Consider the following 24,395-nt stretch of genomic DNA (forward strand, 5'->3'; position numbering starts at 1 on the left):
AGTGGCGGCTCGCGCAGAGGCTGCCGCGACGGCAACCGTGGCGCGAGAGGTGGGGGACGAGGTGGGGCTGGCGCCGAAGCCGGATCCGGATCCGGTTCTGTGTACCCGGGTGGGTGAGAGTCCGACGGGCCTGGAGAGGAGCGCCGACCGCGAGGCCTCCACGGGCGAGGGAGGCTGGGGGCCGCAGAGCGAGAGCCGGGCCGCGCCGGATGTCCACGGGGGCGTCGTGGGCCTGCCTTCACATTTGTCAAACAGGTGTGACCGCTGTCTCCGGGCGAGGCGAGCTAGGCCCGGGTGGGAGGTGTCTGTTCCGGGAGCCGCGCATTTAGCCTTGCCAGGTGGGTGCACATGTGGTCGTGGAGTGCGGTTCGGAGCAAGTTGAGCGGCCCCGCGCCTGAGTCAGAGAGAGGTTAGGGATGAGAGCCGGTGGTCCAGCCATACTGGGGTGGCCCGGGCTGGGCGGGCGTAGCGTCTGGGGTCCAAACTAACTCTAAGCTCACCAGGCTGTAATGTGGGGGGATCGAGGCAGTTGCTTACAGTCCCCGCCGTCGTCAGTTTTGAACGGGCAGGAATGCTCCGACCCCCCTTTTCCCTGTTTCTTTTCGAGGTGCACCCCGGGGCGGTCGGGAGCCACTTGAGGACGTGCTCCTGCCCCGAAGATCACCTCCTGCACTGACTGAATTGGGGCTGCGGAAGGGAAGGTCATTCTTTGTCTCTTTTGCCGGGGCTTGTACCCCTAGACACACGGAGCACTTATCTCCCTTATAGGAGAAGTTAATGTAAAAAAAAAAGGAGTTTATGTAAACCGAGCTCAAAATTTCATGCAAAATTGAAACGGGCGATTATGGAACTAGTTTTGTTAGTTTATACAGCCATGAACAAATCTTAGAATGGGTCTCAGGAAATCATTTAGATCGGCCCGTAAGGTAGAATCCGCTATTTTTTAGACGTAAAGCTACTGTCTGGTACGGTGGCGTAAAGATTGATGTCTGTGTTTTAGAGTTCAAGATGGGAACACAAGATAGGATTCTATTCCCAGTTACCTTGAGGCTCCACACGCTCCAGTTTCCGGTAGCCTGGGAGATAGTACCGGTTTATAAGGATCAAATAAAGGATCAGAAAATACTTTGTAAAATTCTCGGCCTAAGTATAATTGCATAGTTTAATAATTATGGCCAGGTCTGTTAAAAATCATCAGCAAATAAAGTGTGCTTTAAAAATTTAGTCAAATTATTATTGAAATTGTTATGAAGTGTATGTAGACAAACCCTAAAGTCTCAAAGAGCAAAACTCCCCCATTCACAATGTGCTGAAGTGAAGACCCAGGAGCTCTTGCGATACGTAAAGCAGTTTAGATTTGGCCTTGGAGTAGGCTTTAAAAATTTTTATAACAACTTTAAAAATCTTCATTCCCAGGGTCTATTACTTGTTGCTCTCAATTGCTTGTTTCTAGCAGCATCTCCACCCGGTTTGTATTTTAGGCTGGTGTAGAAGTTCGGGAAAAAAAATTGGTGAAATTTCCCAGTCAATTGAATGAAAACTTGGTGACCCTAGTAAAAACGAATTTGGTGTATGGTTTTTGTGGTATCACTTGTGTCGATTTGGGAATCTTTCTTCTTTTGGATTTTCTGAAATGTGACCTTCAAGTAAGTCTTATACCATTTGTTATTCATCCACTAGGCATTTACTGGGCTGTTAGGCATATTGGGCCTTGTAAATGCATGCTAATTTCGTAGTTAAAGGTTCTGGAGAAATATTTAGGGAGGGTTAGGATTTCCTTTTTAAAATCAGTCACCCTAGTGATAATGATGAGATTCAGCTTCAGCAACTGCAATTCTATTTACTGAAATTTTCTAGTTTTGCAATACTTCAGGACACCTTAAGATCTAAAATATTTCTTTTGTAAATAAATTTCTTTCATTCCTTTCTAAAAATCTTTCGAAGTTTGATTTCAAATCACATCCTATTTTAACTTTCCAGGCATATTAATTGGGCGCCAGCAAAATTTTACTAAATGGGGATGGAGTAAGATAAAGTAAATGGCTTTATTTTGTAAAATAACTCATTAAAACATTTTGATGTTAATTACTGATTGCCCAGTTAATGGATTCTTATTTCTATCCAGAATGCTTTGCTTAATGTATTTTGACATGTCTGATACTCTTACTTTCCAAACAGGTGCTGCTTTTGACTAAATTTTTAACTTGTACAATGAAGTAGGGAATTCACTTCACTAGGGCATCTTCATTACTCAGGGTACAGATTCTGGAGTCTTGCAGGAATGGCTGCATACTCGGTGGTAACCTGTGCAAAATGCAAATAGAGGGCCTTTTGTTAAGAAATTATTAGGAATTTCAGCTCTGTGGAGTAGAACCAAGTGTGGGACCCAGGGCAACTGCAGCTGAGTCCAGTGCCTGTGAAGCCGACTCCATTGCCTGGTTTTGAATCCTAACTCTGTTCCTTATTGGCCTTGTTATCTTGAGCAAGTTACTGTGCCTATTTCCTGGTCTGTAAAGTGGGAATAATAATGAAAGATCTCTCAGCATTTTTATGGGTTAACAAATACAAAGCACTTCAGTAAATTTTAGCCAGTATTATTTATTTTTATGATCATTCATGGAATAGGACCATCTGGTTAAAGAAAAGCATGGGAAAATATTAGTATTTACTGTTTAAAGTTCATTAGCTAAAGGCTTTGTAATCCTAGTTCTCCTGTGTACCTCCTCTCCCCTTTCTCTCTTGGAAATTATTAACTGTATATTGTGTGCTTTCTATCTAGACTACATTTTATTGTAAACTCAGGCAACTTTATAGGAAAAAGCAGTCTAGTTTAAATTGTTCTAATGTTCATCTAAATTCCCTTTTGAGCTTTCTTTAAATTTCATGGTTACAACTGTATGTTAAATAAAATGAACATCAAACTCTTTAAGTAGTGTGTTGCGCTGAAGAATTAAATTTTTAACACTTTCGACTTCTGTATTTAATATATACATTTTACTCTGTTGATAAATATGTAGCTTGTTTATCTGCATACCTGAAAAACAATGTTGTTACCCATCTTTGAGATGAGAGTATACCCAAAAGCCTCAGGGATCCAATTACCAGGGACAAACATGCCTGCATTAAAGTTAACTTATACAAAATCTGTTTCAAGTGGACTGTAAGCTTCTTAAATTTGATATGATTGTGTGTGTGTGGGTTTTTTTTAATGTTTACTTCCAAGAGAGACAGAGCATGAGCGAGGGAGGGGCAGAATCTGAAGCAGGTTCCAGCTCTGAACTGTTGGCACAGAGCTCAGAGCCTAATGAACCCACAACCATGAGATCATGACCTGAGCCGAAGTCGGCTACTCCAGGCACCCCAGGTTGTGTGTGTGTGTGTAATGTTTATTTATTTTGAGAGAGAGAGAACAAGTAGGGGAAGAGTGGAGAGGGGGAGGGTTGGCACAGAGCACAGAGCCTGAAGTGGGGCTCATCCCACAAACTAAGCGAACATGAGCTGAGCTCAAGAGTCGGACACTTAACTGAGCCACCCCGGCGCCCCTTTATGAATGTTTTAATATTTTAATCATCAGTTTATCTCATTTCCTTACTAGTCTTAAAACCAGATATAGTTATTGGGGTTTTTGTTTGTTTGCTTACAGCGTAACATATTTGAGTCCTTTTTGAGGGCAAAAAAGCCCCTTCGTGTTCTACATTAATAAACTGATTTTTTTTCTTTTTTTCCTATCCAAGAATGTTTCAGCTCAATATAAACATATAGCCTTTTTTGTAGCCCCTGTCTGTACCCAGCACAGTGCTGGTTCATGAATTAAAGATGAAAAAAAATTAACAAAGATTAATAAACATGAATTTTTAATTAGTTGCTAACTAAAGTATATCTTGTTGGGCATTTGCAGTGTGCCAGGCACTGTTAGGTGCTGTATATAGTAATTCATGTCCTAATAATTTTATCTCCATTTTACAAATGAGTAAACAGATTATTAGAGTTGACTACATTAGCCAGAATCACATTTGACATTTGAACACCAGCTTGACTCCAGAGCTCATGCTCTTTTCCATCTTAGGTTTAAATTCTGACTCCACTAATTTTGTGATCTTGGGCAGGTTACTTAATGTGTCTTGCCTTCATTTCCTAGTCTGTTAAAATGGAGATGATAATCACCCCTATCCCATAGGATTGTTGTAGTAAATGAGTCATGTGTAAAGTTCTTTGTATAATGTCTGACCTATTGTAAACCCTGAACAAGCGCTCCCTTCCCAAAGCCTCTACAGTAAGTGCAGCATTACCTGTATAGTTGTCATTTACACTGGCAGAGGCCTAATTGACCTTTAAGGAAAAGTTAAGACTAATTGCCCTTAAGCATATTACGACCTAGGAAATAGGGAACCTAATGGGAGTGAGGTTATTGGGAAAATTGTTGTCATCAAATAGCATCTTTTTTGGTTTTTTTCCTTGTTTTATGGTAATGTTATGGATATATAGCTTTAAAATCTTTGTTTCAAAGAAAAGCTAGAAGCAAGTATCAAATAGAATAGTTTGAGCTTGCCTGGGTGGCTCATTTGTTTTAGCGTCTGACCAGCTCAGGCCATGATTTCATGGCTCATGGGTTCAAGCTCTGCATTGGGCTCTGTGCTGACAGCTAGCTCAGAGCCTGGAGCCTGCTTCAAATTCTTTATCTCCCTCTCTCTCTGACCCTCCCCTGCTCGCCCTGTCTCTCTCTGTCTCTCATAAATAAAAAAACATTTTAAAAAAATAGTTTCTTTTAACTGGGTAAAGGGTTAGAAATGAAAGTTAGGGGTTGCTTTATAGTCTCCTAGTAACTTAAGATTCTGTTCTACCAACTCCATTCCATGGACCTGCCATTGCCCCCATTTTTATGCTTTATATAATTTTTTCATTCTATCCTTATTATATCTATTGTTTAGTTTTATTAGACCACACCTACAAAGAATCTACCCATTTCTGAATGTTCAAAACAAAGGATAATACCATAACTGATTATTTTTTAATAGGATGAAAAACACTGCTTATTCTTATACTACCAAATTGCAGCTGAGAAACTTACATTATAGGGTCTTAGAAAATCTGATGGGAAGACAAAATCCAACAGATACCCTTAATATGAATCTTTAATAGCTGAGACCAAATATTACAATTAATGTGGAGTAAATTAACTCAGTTTATCAATTATCTTCTGTTCATGGTTCATATAAAAAAACTAGTACACCCAATAAGTTTTTCTTAGTGGTAAGACTAACAAATTAGCCCAATAATAAAAAAGAGTAAAAGCCCATGAAAAGTCCGCTAATCACAGTGCTTTGCTAGCACCAACCCATAGGAAAAATGTTTTGGAAGACTTGCTAGAAAATGGAGTCTTAAAGTTTAAAACATAAATTTAGTCATTTGTTTAATACCTGCTGTTAACCATTAATCATCTGTTAATCTGCGGTTGTGGCATTTATGTTAGATTCGGGATAGAAAATATATTGCGTATGTGTTAAAGAATTTTCTAATTGCATTAACTTTTATTAAGATATAGACTTGCCTGTTAGAATTACCTATTAAGTAAATGCCTTACCATTTAAAATGTTATTTTAGACCTTACAACAAAGATGAAACCTGATGAAACGCCTATGTTTGACCCAAGTCTACTCAAAGAAGTGGACTGGAGCCAGAATACAGCTACATTTTCTCCAGCCATTTCCCCAACACATCCTGGAGAAGGTTTGGTTTTGAGACCCCTTTGTACTGCTGACTTAAATAGAGGTAGGGAATTGGTTTACAGATCTTGATTAGAATTATACAGTTGGCCCTTGAACAGTATGGGAATTAGAGGCACTGACCCCTGTGCATTTGAAAATCTGTGTATAAATCTTGAGTCCCCAAATACTTAACTTACTAATAGCCTACTGTTGACTGGAAGCCTTGCCAATAACAGAAATCATTGATTATCATATATTTTATGTTATGTGTTATATACTATATTTTTACAATAGAGTAAGCTAGAGAAAAATGTTCTTAAAATCATAAAAATGTTAAAATCATAGGAAAAATACTGTAATGTACTTACTGAAAAAACTGCCTACAAGTGGACCTGTACACTTCTAACCTGTGTTGTTCAAGAGTCAACTGTAATTAGCATTCTGATTTCTCCACAAAACATGATGCTGCTGAGAATTTTAAAAAATGTTTGACTTTTGGATTATTTTTTGTACTTAATTTTTATTCTTATTTTTTAAAGGTTTTTATTTTTTTTAATTTTTTATTGTTTTTTATTTTTGAGAGAGAGACAGGGCTGGCAGGGGAGGGTCAGAGAGAGGGAGATACAGAATCTGAAGCAGGCTCCAGACTCTGAGCTAGCTGTCAGCACAGACGCAGGGCTCGAACCCCTGAACCGTGAGATCATGACCTGAACCAAAGCCAAACGCTTACCCGGTTGACCCACCCAGGCGCCCCTGTACTTAATTTTTAAAATGGCTGAGACACTCAATTCCAATATGTATATATAATGGCTAAGACCAGGTATCACTGTGAAATATTTCAAATGACTTAAGTATAACACTACTCCTTCGTAATTAAGAATCTAAAAAATGGGGTGCCTGGGTGGCTCAGTCAGTTAAGTGTCCGACTTTGGCTCAGGTCATGATCTCACGGTTCGTGGGTTCAAGCCCCACATTGGGTTCTGTGCTGACATCTAGCTCAGAGCCTGGAGCCTGCTGCAGCTCCTGTGTCTCCTCTCTGACCCTCCCCTGCTCACACTGTCTCTCTTTCTCTCTCAAAAATAAATAAAAACATTAAAAAAAATTTTTTTAAGACTCTAAAAAAGACTTTTCATGAAGGTGAATTATCATCTATAATGACAACTAGGAAGAATCTTCTCTAAGAGGCCGGCTGGGGAATGAGGAGGAAGATAATTTACTTATAAAGGTTGTAAAGGTTTTGTTTACATGTATTTCTTTTTTTTGTTGTTTTAATCTAAATTCTCCAAAATGAGTTCCTTAAATTTTGGTAATAAAAAATAAACTTTTTAGTTTTCTTTTTAGTAGGAAATCTTAAGAAACTAATTTTGGTCAAACTAACTATTGACTGTGTAGAAGTTAAGATTTTCAAAGTTCTCAAATGTTCACATTAATTTAGCATTAGTGAAATTAATCAGTATTCTTTAAAACTTAGTCTCGATAGTATTATTGATATTTTAATTTAAAAATAAGATCAAATTTGACCTGACGATCTTGCATGTTTAAGTAAAGCCAAAGCATATATTTGGGAAATTTGGCATTCCCCACATCCAACTTAATGCAGATTACATTGAAAAATATACCTGCTTGCTTTATAAATATTGAATTATTAAGGTCTGCCCTATTCCAAAATCCTAAAAAATCCTTTTCCAGGCAAAAACATTGGTAAAACCTATTATTCTTTGTTTTATGCAGTATAGAAAGGATAATGGGTTTCAGTTTAATATTTTTAAATAATAAAATGATTAATTTCAAAATGATTACAGAAAGTTCTGAAAACACAAGTGCCCATAATCCCACCACCTTCACACATTGCTTCTTTTGATAGCTCATTTGATCTTCTCATGACTTGAAATCTGTTTTTCAAAACTAGGTTTTTTTAAAGTACTGGGTCAGCTGACTGAGACTGGCGTTGTCAGCCCCGAACAATTTATGAGTAAGTACTCCATACAGCATCTTTTTCCTGAATGAAAAACTAAAGGGAAAGAAGATTTTTCATTTAGAGCTATGTTCAGTGTCTACTTGTGTTTGTGTTCAAATAGCTGGAAATCATTCATAGAACAATTAGCTCTTTTCTTAGTTTTTAAAGTTTATTTATTTTGAGAGAGAAAGGTGGGAGGGAGCTGAGAGTGAATCCCAGGCAGGCTCTGTGCTATCATGCGATCACCAGGGGCTTGAACTCATGTACTGTGAGATCATGACCTGAGCCGAAATCAAGAGTCAGATGCTTAACCAACTGAGCCACCCAGGTGCCCCTATTGTCTTATTTAAATGTTTAATGTGGTTAACCTGTTCTAAAATCCAAATGTAGCAATTCTCGGGTTTTACAAAATACCTGACTTTTAGATAATTGTAGCATTAAATCTAGGTGACATCTCTAGAGATTGTTTGATATTGTATTATTTTTTTCCTTTTTTTTATGTTTGTTTAGTTTTGAGAGAGAGACGGAGCATGAGCAGGGAGGGTGGAAGGGGCAGAGAGGGAGACACAGAATCCGAAGCCGGCTCCAGGCTCCGAGCTGTCGGCACAGAGTCCGACTGGAGCTTGAACTCACCACAGGATCATGACCCAAGCCAAAGTTGGCTGCTTAACTGACTGAGCCACCCAGGCACCCCTTGTGGTATTTTCCATGTGGTTAGGTTATTCATGGAAATTTTATCACCAAACAAAAAAGAGTAATTAAAGATTATGTTCTCAATTTATTTAGTTTATGAATTTTAAGGTCAACTGGTATCTTAGCATTTATAGTTCAACCCCCCTTTATAATTCATATGAGAGAATGGAAATCCAGAGAGGTAGGTGACTTAAGATCACAGATAGTTACTGTTAAAGAAAGGACTAGAACCTTCTTGATTCCATCTAGTGCTTTAACAGTCTTTTCCTGTTTTCTACAATTTCTTCATTTCCTAGGTAATTCTGTTTTGTACTTTATCTGACCCTCCCAAATGAAGATCACTATTTTCTGATTCTCATTGTTTTCCTTCACTGAATTTATTTCTTCTTCTTACTCCAGAACCCTATCTAGAAGAAGACTGGAAATAAGTGAGAATATTAGACTCAGTTTTTATTCCTGAATTCCCTTTGCCTGTGTATCTGATTAGATGCAAAACCCTTTATTTTGGCAATATAGGTACTAAAAATCAATTTGAGAGAAAAGTATTCCATCTTTGTTCCTATTTGCCATGTGACTTTGGGATGATTACTTAGAAATGGAAACATTTTTCACCTACTTCACAAGGTGCTTTCAAAGCAAACAAAGGCAAGGATTCATTTTTGTTGTTTTTTTAAATTTTATTTATTTATTTTTGGAGAGACAGTGAGCTGGGGAGTGGCAGAGAGAGAGAGAGAGGGAGAGAGAGAATACCAGGCAGGCTCCACACAGTCAGCACAGAGCCCAATGTGGGACTCGAACTGAGAAACCAGGAGATAGAACCTGAGCCAAAACCAAGAATCATATGCTTAACCAATTGAGCCACCCAGGTGCCCCAGATTCTCTTTCTAATAAAACAAGTCATAGAGTCAAGAAACCATATCACAAGGGGAAAAAAAAAATGACTTTGTCAAAATATTTTGAAGCCAGAAGACTAAAAATTCCAGAATGGAGCCATGTAAGCATTCTTATTAAAATTTGCTCGTGTAAATTGAGCACTTGCATGGCTCAGTTAGTAGAGCATCTGGCTTTGGCTTAGGTGATGATTTCAAACCCCACCCATGTTGGGCTTTGGGATTCCCTGTCTTCCTCTCTGCACCTCTTCTGCTCATTCTCTCTCAAAAATAAATAAAACATTAAAAAATTTTTAAATAAAATTTCAGTTTTATTCTTTCTGAATATTGAGTGTAAAAGTTAAATAAATTTATTTAAAGTAAGTAATAAAGATACCAAAGAGTTTTCATTCATTAGTCACAGAAGTGGTAGCATCTGCAATGTATTTATGTTGTAAGTGCCGTTCATCTAAGATAGCTGTTAATAGTTGTACTTTGCTAGCAGATTTTTTTTAATGTATGGACCGTATTCCAATTGATAGTAATTGCTGATGTTTCAACCACTTAGTCATTTTTAATAATATTTTCTTTAAAAACTTTTTTAAGTTTATTTAAGAGAACAAGCAAGAATGGGAAGGAGAGAGAGAGAGAGAGAGAGAATGAATCCCAAGCAGGCTCTGCCAGCACAGAGCACCAAAAGCAAGAGTCAGATGCTTAACCAATTGAGCCTCCTAGGCACCCCATTATAATTAGCATTTTCTTTAGAAAACAAAGTAAATTGTCATGGTAAAATCGCTTTAAACGTTCAATGATGAAGTCCGCTAATCCTAGTATTTTTATGGCACCTAATAAAGTTTAAAGTCTACCACATAACACTTGTTCAATTTCCACAGAATCTTTTGAGCACATGAAGAAATCTGGGGACTATTATGTTACAGTTGTGGAAGATGTGACTTTAGGACAAATTGTTGCTACAGCAACTCTGATAATAGAACATAAATTCATCCATTCCTGTGCTAAGGTATGTGTTCACATTATTGTTTATGAATAAAATGAACAAGTGTTTTCTAGCAAAACCAACTTTGAGTTTCTGTTAGACAAATCTTATTTTCTCACTGCTTTTCATTGTAAAATTAGAGCTTTATTGCCCTGGAAAAAGTTTTGCTTCTTGGAGATCACTTAGTAACATTTTCCTATTGTGTTCTGAGAGTTAGGAAGATGTGTTACCAATCTGAATAATGTTTGCTAAACATTGTTTTGTAAGGTGTCAGATTTGGTATTGTCATAGGGAAACCAAGTCAGCATCATAAAACTTGATGGTAATATTTAGAATCTCTAATGCTATTTAAAAAAAAACAACACTTTGTATATACATTAACACAAATTCACATCAGTTTCCAAGCGCTAAAGGATTAAGAATATTATATAGTTGACCCTTGAACAAATTGGAGTTAGGGATGCTGACACTGCAGTCAAAAGTCTGCATGTAACTTTTGACTCCCAAAACTAACATTTACTGGAAGTGTTACTGTCAGCAAAAACAATTGTTATGTTAAAGCAAGCTAGAGAAAAAAAATGTTACTTTTTTTAAAGTTTATTTATTTTGAGAGTGAGAGAATGAACACAAGCAGAGGAGGGGCAGAGAGAGAACCAAGCAGGCTCTGCACTGTCAGCGCAGAGCCTGACGCGGGGTTTGATCATGACCGGAGCTGAAATCGAGTCTGATGATTAACTGAGCACCCCAGAGAAAAGAAAATGTTATTAAATCATAATGATAATACATTTACAGTACTGCATGTTGTTCAACTATATTCTGTTCTGTGACATTTCTAATTCCTGATCACTCCTCATGACTCACATGAGAACCCAGGTAATCCAGTGAAAATAAGATATAAACACTGCAAATGCATTCTGAGGAATGAATTTTGGTGGGGTTTCTTTACTAGAAATTAGTAAATTGTATCTGAATGTTTCAAAGAAATTGCTATTAAGCAATGCGAATGATGATGTAGTACAGAACATGACCGATTACATTGTTTCTGTGGATTCTGAAATCTGCTTTAAAACAGTGGAGTGGGAAGATTTTGGATATAGACAAAACAAGATTAAGCTACAAATTGGTTCATTATATTATTTCCACTATAATGAGTAAAAAAGGGTTGCATTTTGTTTTCTGTGAACTTCAGGTTTACAAAGTTTTTTATCACTGAATTCCTACTGTCACTTGTTGATGTAGCTAAAAATAAAACTATATGCTTAATCCCTTAAATGTAAATATTTTCAGAGAGGAAGAGTGGAAGATGTTGTTGTTAGTGATGAATGCCGAGGAAAGCAGCTTGGCAAACTGTAAGTAGGCAGAAACAAGGTAACCCTCATTAAATTACATACTTTTTCTGTTTCAGTTAATAGTCTCTCACCCAGATATTTGTTAAAAACTGTTTTCCTGTTTGAAGTTCTTTCTAGATGTCATTAAGCTCACTCTGTAACTTAAATTTAATGGAAGAAACATAGTATTTTTTTTTTTATCATGGAGTTAGGGAATTGAGAGTATACTGTTTTGTAGACTAACATTTTTATTAATTTTTAATAGTATTTTTATACTAGTAGGAAAGAAACTTTTGGCTGAGTCAAGTGATTCACCCATTTCCCAATCATATTTAAAAACAAAGGAAATGTTCTCAGTCTCTTAAGTTTTAGAAACATATACTAAAATAGCCTCTCCTGTATAATTCTCTATGCATTTATCTATAACTTTTTTAAAGTTTATTTATTTATTTAGAGAGAGAGAGAGAGAAAGCAGGGGGGGGTGGGGAGAGAAAGAATCCCAAACAGGCTCCACAGTTCAGGCAGAGTCTGATGTGGGGCTTGAACTCACAAACTGTGAGATTATGACCTAAGCTGAAAGCAAGTCAGGGGCTTAACTGAGTAAGTCACCCGGGCATCCCTATCTAAATCTTTTAACTGGCTAAATACCACCTCTTCTGATTTTTAAGACAGTCACTCCATAATAGGACCTGCTGTGTGCCAGATATTATTTGAGGTATTTGGGATACATCAGTGACCAAAACAGACCAATTTCTTGTATTCTGGTCCACTTAATTCTGTCATACCTTTGATAATTTCCTAACTTCAGTCAAGATGTTCTGTTTTCAAAATGATACAACTTTTCAGTCTGTGCAAACATGAGAAAATCCTTTGGGTAAATTTTTGTAGTTCTACGTTTTTTCCCAAAGGCAGTTAGAATCACATTCTTATACTGGGGTTTGGAGTCTTTCAGGGCTTGAAAAATGTATACATTTTTTGCTTTGTTTCTATTTCATACTAATTAGAACAATCCAGAGGTAATCTGATATATACTTTCACAAATATTAGCTTTAAAAATGATACAGAACAAAGCTAATATTTACTCATTTTATGTGGAAATGTTGACTATTTCTAAGTAGTTTGAATAGATTTAAGAAAAAGATTCAAAATTTTGGCCATATTTTTTTAAAAAGTTGAGTCTTTAGTGTTAACATGAATCTTTTTTAATGGTTATTTTTGAGAGAGAGAGAGCACACATGTGCAAGCAGGGGAGGGCAGAAAGGGAGGGAGACACAAAATCCGAAGCAGGTTCCAGGCTCAGAGCGGTTAGCACAGAACCAGACACCGGTCTTGAACTCAGGAGCCAAGAGATCATGATCTAAGCTGAAGTCAGAGGCTTAGGAGATTGAACCACCCAGGTGCTCTGGTGTTAACATTAATCTTAACCCTACTTTTAAAGAGGGTTTAGGTTGTATTGTTCTATTAATGTGTTAGAGATTACTATATAAATTATATTTGAAACAATAAAATGCTTGTCCACTTACAATTTGAATATTTTAAATGCATATTGTGAGAAAGGTCGTGATCAAAACCCATTTCTAATATAAATTTGAAATTTTATAGAATATTCATATTAAGTTACTCAAATGCATTTTCATTAACAAATGCTGTTTCCCCCCTGCTTTTTGAATTTCAGGTTATTATCAACCCTTACTTTGCTAAGCAAGAAACTGAACTGTTATAAGATTACCCTTGAATGTCTACCACAAAATGTTGGTTTCTATAAAAAGTTTGGATACACAGTGTCTGAAGAAAACTACATGTGTCGAAGGTTTCTAAAGTAAATTATCTTTTAAGAAAGACATTTGTCAAAGGAGCTAATAATGCAACAAGGCAATACTCTTCTTAGAGTTAAAATATTTTGTTGCTCCAACCCAGTGACCTCCATAAATACTGGATTGAAAAAAATATATAATTCAACAAATATAATGACACTTAGAAGATTACTTTGGCCTGTGGGACATGCTGTGAGTTTAGATTACAAATAAGTCTTATAAAGGGGATGATTTTTAACCAAAGGAATATATTTTTAACTTGAATCTTTTCTTGCATTGTATTTTTCTAAAGTTTGGCTTCATTTCTTTGTAGTTATAAGTAGTACAGAGTTATGTCTGCTATCTGTATTCCTCATGAATAAGGCTGTGTCACATTCACAAAATTAATATTTTTGTTTCAAAGAAACACAAAAAATCACTTAGGAGTGGTATCATTTTTATGTGAAACTGGGTAAGATACAAAATGTAGTGCAGACCAACATTTGTTGGTTCTAATACTGTATTGGTAAACAACCTGGTCAGCTTTTTCAATAAGTAGAAATGAAAATTATAAAACATGACATGATTCAAAGTAAACCAAATTAAGTGTACATCTAAAAGTTTATATAATTTTCATGTAGATAAGGTACCACCTATCTTAAATGTGAAATATAATTATTCATTTGTTTAAAATACCTAAGAGCAAATATACTTTTTAACAGTGAATTAGCAAATCTTGGCATATAGTGTATTTCTAACTTGAGTTCTCATCTTTTCATCGATGTCTTCTAAGTAGCATTTTTATGAAAGAGATTACAAAATTGAGTGGAATATTTTAAATATGTATCATAGTACATTTGTTATATCCTTGAAATGTTAATGAAAGCTTTTCTATTTACTGTGATTGTCATAGTACTATTATCCTGGTCACTATATTGTTTTGATTTTATTTATTTTAATTATTTTTTTAAGTTGAAAACTGGATATTTTATTAATGGTTCTAATCTTTTGCATTCCATGTTACATTAAACCTGTTCATATGATGAAGTCATTAGAATCCTAATGTCTGTTTCTTGTGTCTTCTGTTGAACTGTTAATTATGTCTTTATTCAGAACATTTGTTTTGTGTACTCTTTGTAAAATTAACTGGAAAGCAAAGACGCACCACTTTTCATCCCTCTCACTCACACATACCTCAAAGGGATTTACTGTCCTTGCAGTAAGCTAAAGTTGGCTTTCTAAAACAAACCTTCACCAATAAAGGGCGCACTGCTAATGACCTATGCTTATGAATTACTCTGTCTCTAGTAAAACCAACAAAGCTGCTTTTGCCTATTCAGGAGTCCTACAACCTTGGCGTGACAGTAGCTTTATTAAGTACATTATGGTAATTAAAACCCATGTTAAAAAAAAATAAACCTAACAGAAGGCAAAATTAAATGCTTTACCATTCTTCTGAACAATTTCGAATAAAATTGTCTACAAGCTTGGTATTTCAATAAATCCCTTTAAATAGTGTTCTTAAGGTGTCTTAAACCTTCCCTATAAGAGTTATAAAGTATATAAAAATTGTCATTAATGAAAATGGTGATCGTATTTAGCTTTATTTTTATTTAACATTTTATTTTGGGGCACCTGGGTGGCTCAGTAAGTTAAGTGTCCAGCTTGGGCTCAGGTCATGATCTCACGGTTCGTGGGTTCCAGCCCCACGTCGGGCTCTGTGCTGACAGAGCCTGGAGCCTGCTTCAGATTCTGTCTCTCTCTGACCATCCCCTGCTCGCACTGTCTCAAAAATAAAACATAAAATAAAATTTTATTTTAACCTCAGTGTGCAAGCAGGGAAGTGGGGCAGAGGAAGAGAGAGAATCAGCCAGGCTTGGAGCCCCATGTGGGCTGAGGAAAGTCAGATGCTCAACTGACTTTGGCTCAGGTCATGATCTCATAGTTTGTGGGTTCAAGCCCCAGGTCAGGCTCAGTGCTGACAGCTGATCCTGGAGCCTTTTTCAGATGTTTGTCTCTCTCTTTGCCCTTTTTCTGCTTGCACTTGCACTTAGTCTCTCTCTCAAAAAAAAATTTTTATTTTTTTTTTAAGTTGGCCAGAGTATGTTTAAAATTTTCTAAGCCGTATTTTGAGTCAACTTGAAAAGCTGCATAAAACGTTTTATAATACATAAACTGTATATTCACATTTTAAAGCATTATTTGCTTTGAAAAGATAGAATGAGGTCACAGTTGTGATTTTTATGTCTCATATTTTGTATTTTTATATCTCCGTAAGATGCACATTTTTTATGCTAACATTTTGGAAATCAGGATGCATTTTATGATCAATGCCTTGCCACAGTTTACTCAACAATATTTTGCCTTTTAGTGGATCTAAAAGAACCGTGTAGTGATAGCATCTTAGATTTGACTGACAGGGAATATGATACTGTGAATACAAGAAGTATTGTTTTTAACGGGCTAGAAGCTGCCCTGTGGATAACCTATACTCTTTCCTTCAGACACAAATTCACTCACTTCCAACTCAAAATTTGTTCTACTAATCCTTAAGAAATATTTTTGAGCTAAAATTCAGGCCTTGCCTGGACTACTAACCATAATTTTTGTGTATGTGACCATAGTGTTTTTGGAAGATAATCTGAAGTGCTTCTCAACGTCCAATGTTCATTCATCCTCATTAATCTGAGGTAGTAAAACTCAGTTACTTTTACCTAGAAGACAACAATCTAAAGAAGTTCTGAGGCATAAGCAGTATAAATGAACGTTACAATCTTTTTGAGGTATAATGGCACAACAGTTTTAATACAACCACCAAACTTCACAAAATAATTTTAATACTTTGTGCCTGGGCTAGCAGCATTTTGCACTGTGACATTCCTACACATACGTAAGCATTTTATCCAAGTACAAATGTTAAAAGCAGAGTAACTTAAGCAATTGCCTATACAAAGGTAAATAGACACTGTAGGTTATTTTTCTTCTTGAATCATTTTTGCTGCATAGTAAATTGCAATTACATGTCAGTATAATGTTACTGATCTATAGAATACACTTTGAACTGTGAGGTATGGCAACTCCCTATGAGAGAGCTAACATGTAAACCTGAATATTTTGATTTTTTTTTAGCTGCCATGGATGGGTAAGACAAAAAAATCCAGCATTCAAAGATCCTAGAAACTTATCTTTCTAAAAATAAAATAAAATCTTTTAGTAATTCTTAGTTATTCCTATCATTTCCATTTTGGTGCATTTTTGGATGGACAAAGATAAAAAAAATACTGAAGTGAAGCTAAGTTTGTTATGGAATTATGGATTAAACCAGTCACTAAAAACAAAATCCGCCAGGTAACTGCTCATTTACTTTACATTAAGTTGAGATCCTGCTGTGTGTGTGTGTGTGTGTGTGTGTATGCATCCCAACTTTATAATTCAAGATTGCAGTTAAATACTTCTAATTCACTTGAATTATCATGGTAAGTAGACAATTAGAAACCTTATATTTTCTTAAAAAGGACATGCTTAACATTTTCTGACATTACTTCTAAACTCAGATGAAGCACAAATCCCGCCCCCCCAACAAATATTCTGCTCTGAAAGTTAAATGGTTGAGAAGCCAGAGCTATCATGGTTTAACATTTCCACCATTGAGTAGATACAAATAAGGGTAACTGCTCTTTAAACACCTAATAGATAAGAAATTAACATGAACTAATTAAAATTAGAAGAACACTGCCATTCCAGTTTGAATATTTTCAATACTTGTTTCATACTTTTAAAGTGGACAGTAAAGCAGTTTTCCTCCAATTTCAGTTTAAATCCTTGCTCAGATTACAACTTTTTAGCTCTCTGCCTACTTCCGGTCTCTGCGAAGCTGCCTCCGGGAACCCCTTCCCCCGAATTCTGGCGCCGTCCACGCGGCTTGATTCCGAGTTCTGGGAGTGAGGACGTCGCGCTTTGGTACCCCGCCCGGCGTGCGCTCTGCCTCCCACAAACGGGCGTCACCGTGTATTTTGTGACTTGAGGCTTTAAATTCCCCAGATGTCCGTCCGGGACAGATGGACAGACCCAACACGGGATGTGTGCAACAGCACCGACCTTCTGGAAGTCGAGATCATCAGCCTGCTGGAGGAGCAGCTGCCCCACTACTGGTTAAGAGCCGACACCATCTACGGTAATGACCACGACGACTGGCGCCACACGCCCCTCATTTCTCCAGATGCCAACATCGACCTCACCACCGAGCAGATCGAAGAGACGCTGAAGTTACTTCCTCTTATGCGCTGAAAGAGTCGGCCAGATGACTAAGACGTATAATGACATTGATGCTGTGACTCGGCTTCTTGAGGAGAACACCCTCCCGGACACGAACACGGCATGGCGATCTGCCCCCTCCGTCCCTGGTGAATCTGGCGCCGGTCAGGAGTCTCCGCTCCATTCTTTCCTCGGAGGTTCTGCCTCGGGAAGTCACAAGTGTTAGCAATTCCGAATGTCCTCTGGGATGATGTCCTCGTTCAGGAACCATGTACCGCCGACAGCACAACAAGCATTTCCAGGGGGTTCGCCCACCGAAGTCAAGGAAGTAGTTTCATTGAAAACTGAAGATGGAGGCACCACATCAACATCTAGGAGTGCCGTGGCTAGCTTACAGCCGGGTCTGGCCTATGAAACCACAGAGGTCATGCCCTTTAAACCTTTGGATGAAGACACCCCACCAGCCCCCAAGAGTGGCTGGCTCACCGCTGAACCTGGTACCAGGAAAACAAAGCTGATGTTGCACGGTATCTGTCACAGAGGCACTGACAATGGGACCTCACCTCCTGGTCTGGCCTATGAAACCACAGAGGTCATGCCCTTTAAACCATTGGATGAAGACACCCCACCAGTCCCCAAGAGTGGCTGGCTCACCGCTGAACCTGGTCTGGCCTATGAAACCACAGAGGTCATGCCCTTTAAACCTTTGGATGAAGACACCCCACCAGCCCCCAAGATACGAGGAAAAAAACGAAAAAAGTACAGTAGACGACGAGCAAATAATAGAATTATAAAACTTTACAAGAGAGTAAAAAATAGCAGTAGAAGCAAGGTAAAGACTAATAATCTTACTAAAAATTGAAAATATAACAAAAAAACAACTTAATGTTTAAAAGTGGGTGCTACATCACTCATACATTATTCAAATAGTCTAGAAAATAAATCATGATTGGTTACAGGTATAGGTATTTATAGGTAACTATCAAAAGGCATCTGTAGAAAAAAGAATTACAGAAGTGGAACCAAACAGAAGAAAGACTAGAAGAGCTACCAGAACTAGTTGAACTTAGGTAAAACAAACTTGGGGTGTTTCTACATGAAAGAGAAAGAAATTTCATGTTTTGTCCCCATTAGTACTGTACTCAAGAAGATGATAGTCCCTTTTCCTAGTGTTCAAGAGACAGTCTAATATGCAGTGCTGGGCAGGCACTTTAGTGACAACATAAAAATTACAGTGGTTAGAAAAAGTGGAAAATTACCAGCTTTAAATTAATAAATGACCAAATCTCTATTTTTGTCCAGACTAGAGATGATATGTGTATTTAAGAAACTAATTTTAAAAATCTTAATTCCTTCCTTTAAAAACCTAACTGTAGTATTACAAAGGTTCTTTTAAGCAGAATTTCTGCTGAATGAAGAGGCATCACAGATTATTAGACTGCAAGAGAAATCTTTGCTGACCTATATAGTGATCTATATACAGGAAAGCTGTGTTATCTGGCACTTTGCCAAGTGGAATTTCCGAGCACAATGCAAATCTTGACTTTACTAGACTACTATACCATGACCTAATAATCAATCACACAACAGAATACAAGACCACAGTGGGATTAATAATAGGCTCTTCTCAGGGTAGTAAAATAGGGGAAGAGAAGGGAATAAGAAGAATACCACCTCAGTCAATGGGAATTAACTCTTAAATAATAAAAGAATTTTAATTCATTTCCACTCTCCTGCTATGCTGGATAAAAAAGCTTTTTACTGTATTATATTACATTATAGGGAGGAAAACAAAGCAAGTAACTTGGTGTAATGGGTTACCTTGCATAGTACCTGTTGGTACCAAGGGAACGTATGGAAATCATTCCCATCAGTAAAGCACCTCAAGAGAGGACTGAAAAGTGAGATATAAAGGAGTTTTGTTTGTGCTACCCTAAATCAACTATAAAAAGTTAAAAACACTCCTCTCCTCCCTCATGGCATACTTAAAATAGCAAAAATGTTTTTCTTAGAACAATCTTTATATGTATAAATAAAAATATGGAGAAATAAGGATACATAAAGTGACTTTGTTAATGCAAATTATGGGGAAATTTGGATTAACTCAATGTAAAGAATTAAAACACTAATTTTAAATACAACGAGGTTTCTCACAAACCACTTTCCCCAATAAATGCATCTTCAAGAAAAGCTGCTGTCTGAGCCAGAACCACCTCACAGAATCATTAAGACAACATAAAATGAAGAGTAAATATTTCACATTAAATAACGTACTGAGGTTTCTTTAAGCCTCAGACTCTGTTTTAACTAATGTGTAGTTAAAACGAAAAAGAAATTACAGAATGTTAAAAACTTCACTGTTCTACATACTAATTTAGAGGTCATGAAAATTTATTTTTTTATTTTCAATTTTTTAATAATGCAAGGCACTTTTCTCTTTTGGGCTTCATTTAGAAAAAAATAGTGCTACATTGGTTATTATATTCTATTTAGAACTATTTTGGACAAAGAAAAAATGGGCTAAACAACTCTAAAAAGAACAAACAAAACATTTGGCTTTTAAGGAAAAAAGGAAAGTCACTCGAAAGTCTAAAACTCCTTGTTTTTTAGTATCTGGTATTACCAAGCAAAACATCTTCGTTTGTTCGTTATACTTTTTTTCTTTAGAATAAACAAATTAGGAAGATAATAGGAATGGAAGCAATACTTGGATCATGTTAAAGTAAGAAGAGTTGGCTAATGTCATGATTCAAAGATTATTAATAAGGGATAAAGAAGTTTAAAAAAATAAAAAGGTAATGAAGCTACTGAATTACACTAAAACAGAAATGTGGCAGATTTCTGCATTTGTTAATGTTTCCATAAGAGGTTCCATCATAAAAGTGAACTGTAATTATTTTTAAAATGTAATATATAGAACACAACATGAATTTTTAGCAAACTTTAGGAAATTCTCGTTATAAATTACCCAGATTTTATAAACAAATCCCCCCTAACTTCCGTTTTGTTTAAAGTAATAACTTTATATCATACAAATAAATTTCAAGTATGAAAAGTGCATTATTGCAATAATACCTCTTTGCAAGTCCAAAATTCTTGGTTTATAATAAAACTGTAAAGTGTAAAAAAAAAAAAAAAAAAAAAAACAGAAAAGAAAAAAGGAATAAACCATCAGTGCCATCTATTGCAGAAGTCCAACATCTTCTTAAAATGTTGCTCAACAAGTTGCAGAGACACATGTCTGGAAGCAACATATAATTGAAAAAAAAAAACTACTTGTATTTTTACCATTTTACATTATTATCGTCTTCAGTATTTTCTCCTTCCCAAATAGAAATCCACAGCCTCTATAATCTTGCTCTTGAGTCAGCCATTTTGTGCAGTCGCCACTTGCATGCTTCCAAAATCATCATCTTCTTCATGTGTTCTCTTCAAACTGCCTAAAAATTATTGCATGAATATAATATATAATGGGAACTTAAATAACTTTATATTTTCATGACAGGATATATTTTCCCTCTTGAGAATTAACTATGTCTTAGGTATTAGAAAAAACAATCATTAATATTTGTCTGTTTATTTTCAGAGAGAAAGAGTGTGAGCAGGGAAGGGGCGGAGGAGCAGAGAGCCCAATGTGGGCTCAAACTCACAATCTCTCATATGAGATCATGATCTGAGATGAAGTAGATGCTTAACCGACTGAGGCACCTAGGTGCCCCACAATCATTAATTTTTAAAATAGCCCGAAAATAGAATTTATAAAGAGATATGGTACCTAAACATTTGGTTGCCAAGTTTGTTTTTTAGGCACCATAAACCTGTGACTTAGAACATAAAATTTAAGACATTAATTTTATATTTGTACAATCTTATTTTGTAGATATGAGTATCTTTTTGCTTTCATAGACACTGCTGAAAATATTTTTCCAGTGAAGCTGTGGTTTTATGACCAAAAAGTCTACAACTAAGAGAAAGGATGGGATGTCGCGTAGATAAAGAAGAGATTTTACTTCACCTATGCTTCACATCAGGTCTGCTAGTACAGAAATTTTCCACATAGAATCAAAGCTATCCCTACATGGCCAATAGTTATAATCAAGAAATCTGAGTCTCCATGGAGGAAAATTTAGGGGAACAATTAAGCTGGTAAAGGGCTGACTGTGTTCTCTGCCTATGAATGGCACAGACTTAAAAGTTATGCCCAACAGGTTGGGCTAAATCATGGTAATAATGTTAATTCAGACGGTGAATTCTAACACGAAACTAATGTCTCACTGTAAGATTAATGAAGACAGAAGTATAATAGCAAGGCAATATCAATGGAATAAAGAAAATATGCTATCCATAAAACTAAATACAGCTGCTATATAGCTGAGTTTCTGATGAAGTGCTGAACTTGGATCTAAAAGTTAATGATCGAAGCTTAAATAACTAATGCAAGCAAAAATGAAAAGGTATAAATAAAGCTCTACAGTACAGGAGTGCCAAATAACTAGGGAATGGAGGAAGATTAAGTTAATTATAATTTCTCTTGAGAAAACGTGTGAACTAAGTTTAAGGGTAGAGAGACTGAATGTGATGCACTCTAGGTGGAGAAAAGATGACACAAATGAAATCATGAGTTCAGTTTTCTAGAATGCATATATAAAGAGGAACTCTGAGAGATACCAAGATTAGAAACGCCTTTACTTACTATGACACTCTGTTTTCTTCTGTAGGAATTGAACCAATAATGGCTTTTGTACAGAAAAAATAACATTAGAACTATCTTTTATGAAAATAAATCTGGCAAGAATGTACAGAATAAACCAAGTTAGCATTTAGACAGGAGACCAATATGAACCTGAAATAGACTGAGATTGAGTAAAAAGGAAAGGACACAAACAAGGGTAACAAGGACTTGGAGAAGAAAAAGTTAAGATTCTGAGAGCATGCTTCGATCATTAACTTTAGAAATAGAGGACAGAGTGGTCTGAAAAAAGGGAAGACAAGGAGAAGGGACTGAAATACTAATGACGAGAAAAAACTGGAGTAGCTCACATTAGTTACCCTACTTAACACCCTCTCGTTTATTAACCATCTTTTATTTTTAATAAGATTACTGAGTGTACTGAAGACTCCTTCAGACCCATCTTATTTTAATCTTTATAGCAGTTATACTACTTAAAGATTTAAACTAAAACCAAGCAGAAATGTGATCTTCCTACTAGCATATTCTATTAACCAGGTACAGTGGTGTTTACACAGTAGAAGCTCAATATAATACACATGTATTCAGTATAAAATTAAAATTTGCAATTATCTTGTTTTAATTCAAGTCTACCCAAAGTTTTCTAAACAATTTAAATTGTTCAGTTTAACTAATAAAGAGCAAAAGATGCTATCTACATTGCATATCATCATCTCTCCCCAACTTTCTCCAAAATGAAAAAAATCCTTACCTGTGGGTCCAGAATGAACAGATAATGACCTTTCTATCTGGAGTGGTGACATCATCTGTATTGTTAATTTTGCTAGGTAGATGGCTTCATATTCCTAAAAAAGATTTAATTAACCTGAATATACATTTAAATTCTTGGGTACCCAGAACAGGGATTACCGTGTACATTATTGGTATTCTTAGTTGATACTGAAAAATATGGGGCCATATTGTTGTAAGAAAAATGCAGGTTTAAAATTCCTACCTCACAATTTCACATTACATGATGAAACTACAATCAAGTCAAGCTAATTGCTTGCATTAGGGTATCATATGTTGAAATGATAGTATATGTTCTCTGTCGATGGGAAATTAGCTATATGATCTCTGACTTCCTCTATTAAAACACAAGCCTTTGGGGTGTCAGTTACATGATCTCTAACATCCTCTGTTAAAACACACACAAACACAAATACCACAAACTCAAACAAGCAATCTCATAAAATGACTGTAAGAATAAAATGAAATACAGTTCAATAAAGATACTGTGTTTGTAAAATATTTTATTACTTTGTTAATGTAACTTGTTACTCCTTTCTCGTTATTTCACCATTAATACTGTATCGCTCCCTATTTGAGGAGTGTTATTATTTAATATTCATTTTTGAGAGAGAGACAGTGAGAGTGTGCATGCAAGAGGGGAAGAGGCAGAGAGAGAGGCAGAGGATCCCAAGCAGGCTCCACACTGATAGCAGACAGCCTGACATGGGGCTCTAACTCAAACTGTGAGATTATGACTTGAGCTAAAGTCAGACACGCAAACAACTTAGTCACCCAGGCACTCCTTTAAAAATGAGACTACTATAAGGCATTTAATGGATTCAAATATGTATCTGATTTTCTAATCCCTTAAAATTAATAATCCTCTACTTCCAAACATGGAAGAATAAAGGCATTTCTGTCCCTCTCCCCTTTCTGAAAACAACAACAAGAGACCTCATTTGATGAAACTAGGAAACAACCATAATTGTAAATATGAGAAGAATGAAAAGTAAAGAAATGGTTACCAAATAGGTCAGAATAGTGTTTACCTTTATAAAAAGAAAGAGTGTCTGTGACTGGCAAGGGCCATCACAAGGGCTTTTGGGATTCTAGCATAGCTTCAGTTTCTTGACCTGATAGTGGTTGCATGGATGTGTATTTACATTTTATGCACTTTCTATATGTGTATTATATTTCACAGTAAATTAAAAACAAACAAAAAGGAACCAGACCAAGCCAGGACACAAGATGCCTGACTGCAGAAATCAGGCAGAATGGGTTCATTTCAGAGTTCTCAAAAAAAAAAAAAAAAAAAAAAAAAAGAAAAGTGGTTGCCTA

At 36.3% G+C, this 24,395-nt stretch overlaps 2 protein-coding genes across 10 annotated transcripts in view; one reads left to right on the forward strand and one right to left on the reverse strand.

The window, feature by feature from the left end:
• Window positions 1-6: 6 nt before the first annotated feature.
• Window positions 7-14,454, forward strand: GNPNAT1 (glucosamine-phosphate N-acetyltransferase 1). Of its 7 annotated transcripts, none has more exons than XM_029952737.1 (6): window positions 7-338; window positions 5,602-5,769; window positions 7,615-7,677; window positions 10,118-10,245; window positions 11,509-11,570; window positions 13,225-14,454. In XM_029952737.1, exons 2-6 carry the CDS (start codon window positions 5,616-5,618, stop codon window positions 13,370-13,372), a joined length of 555 nt encoding a protein of 184 aa, XP_029808597.1. In that variant the 5' UTR covers window positions 7-338; window positions 5,602-5,615; the 3' UTR covers window positions 13,373-14,454. The 7 variants fall into 7 exon arrangements, with proteins under 7 accessions (XP_029808597.1, XP_029808595.1, XP_029808596.1 ...); XM_029952735.1 differs by having other exon boundaries at window positions 7-255; XM_029952736.1 differs by having other exon boundaries at window positions 7-255; window positions 5,602-5,727.
• A 1,663-nt stretch (window positions 14,455-16,117) lies between these two features.
• The window catches only part of STYX (serine/threonine/tyrosine interacting protein), a 35,810-nt gene continuing 27,532 nt past the window's right edge, over window positions 16,118-24,395 (reverse strand). For 2 of the 3 annotated variants that reach the window (XM_029952734.1, XM_029952732.1), the window contains 3 exons: window positions 23,038-23,131; window positions 20,885-21,036; window positions 16,118-20,708 (listed from right to left, as the gene is read on the reverse strand). In XM_029952734.1, the coding sequence (XP_029808594.1) occupies window positions 20,963-21,036; window positions 23,038-23,131 (168 nt within the window). In that variant the 3' untranslated portion in view covers window positions 16,118-20,708; window positions 20,885-20,962. The remainder of the gene's footprint in view (window positions 20,709-20,884; window positions 21,037-23,037; window positions 23,132-24,395) is intronic. The other variant, XM_029952733.1, reaches the window with a different exon arrangement.

This window comes from Suricata suricatta, chromosome 9, assembly GCF_006229205.1.
Source record: "Suricata suricatta isolate VVHF042 chromosome 9, meerkat_22Aug2017_6uvM2_HiC, whole genome shotgun sequence".
Taxonomy (NCBI): domain Eukaryota; kingdom Metazoa; phylum Chordata; class Mammalia; order Carnivora; family Herpestidae; genus Suricata; species Suricata suricatta.

What these genes read in the sequence shown, in the direction of transcription:
- GNPNAT1 (XM_029952735.1), top strand. Translation starts at nt 210, where the DNA reads ATGTCCACGGGGGCGTCGTGGGCCTGCCTTCACATTTGTCAAACAG. An exon ending in TACTGCTGACTTAAATAGAG is followed by an intron (nt 5,770 to 7,614) that starts GTAGGGAATTGG and finishes TTTCAAAACTAG; the next exon opens with GTTTTTTTAAAGTACTGGGT. An exon ending in TCATCCATTCCTGTGCTAAG is followed by an intron (nt 10,246 to 11,508) that starts GTATGTGTTCAC and finishes AAATATTTTCAG; the next exon opens with AGAGGAAGAGTGGAAGATGT.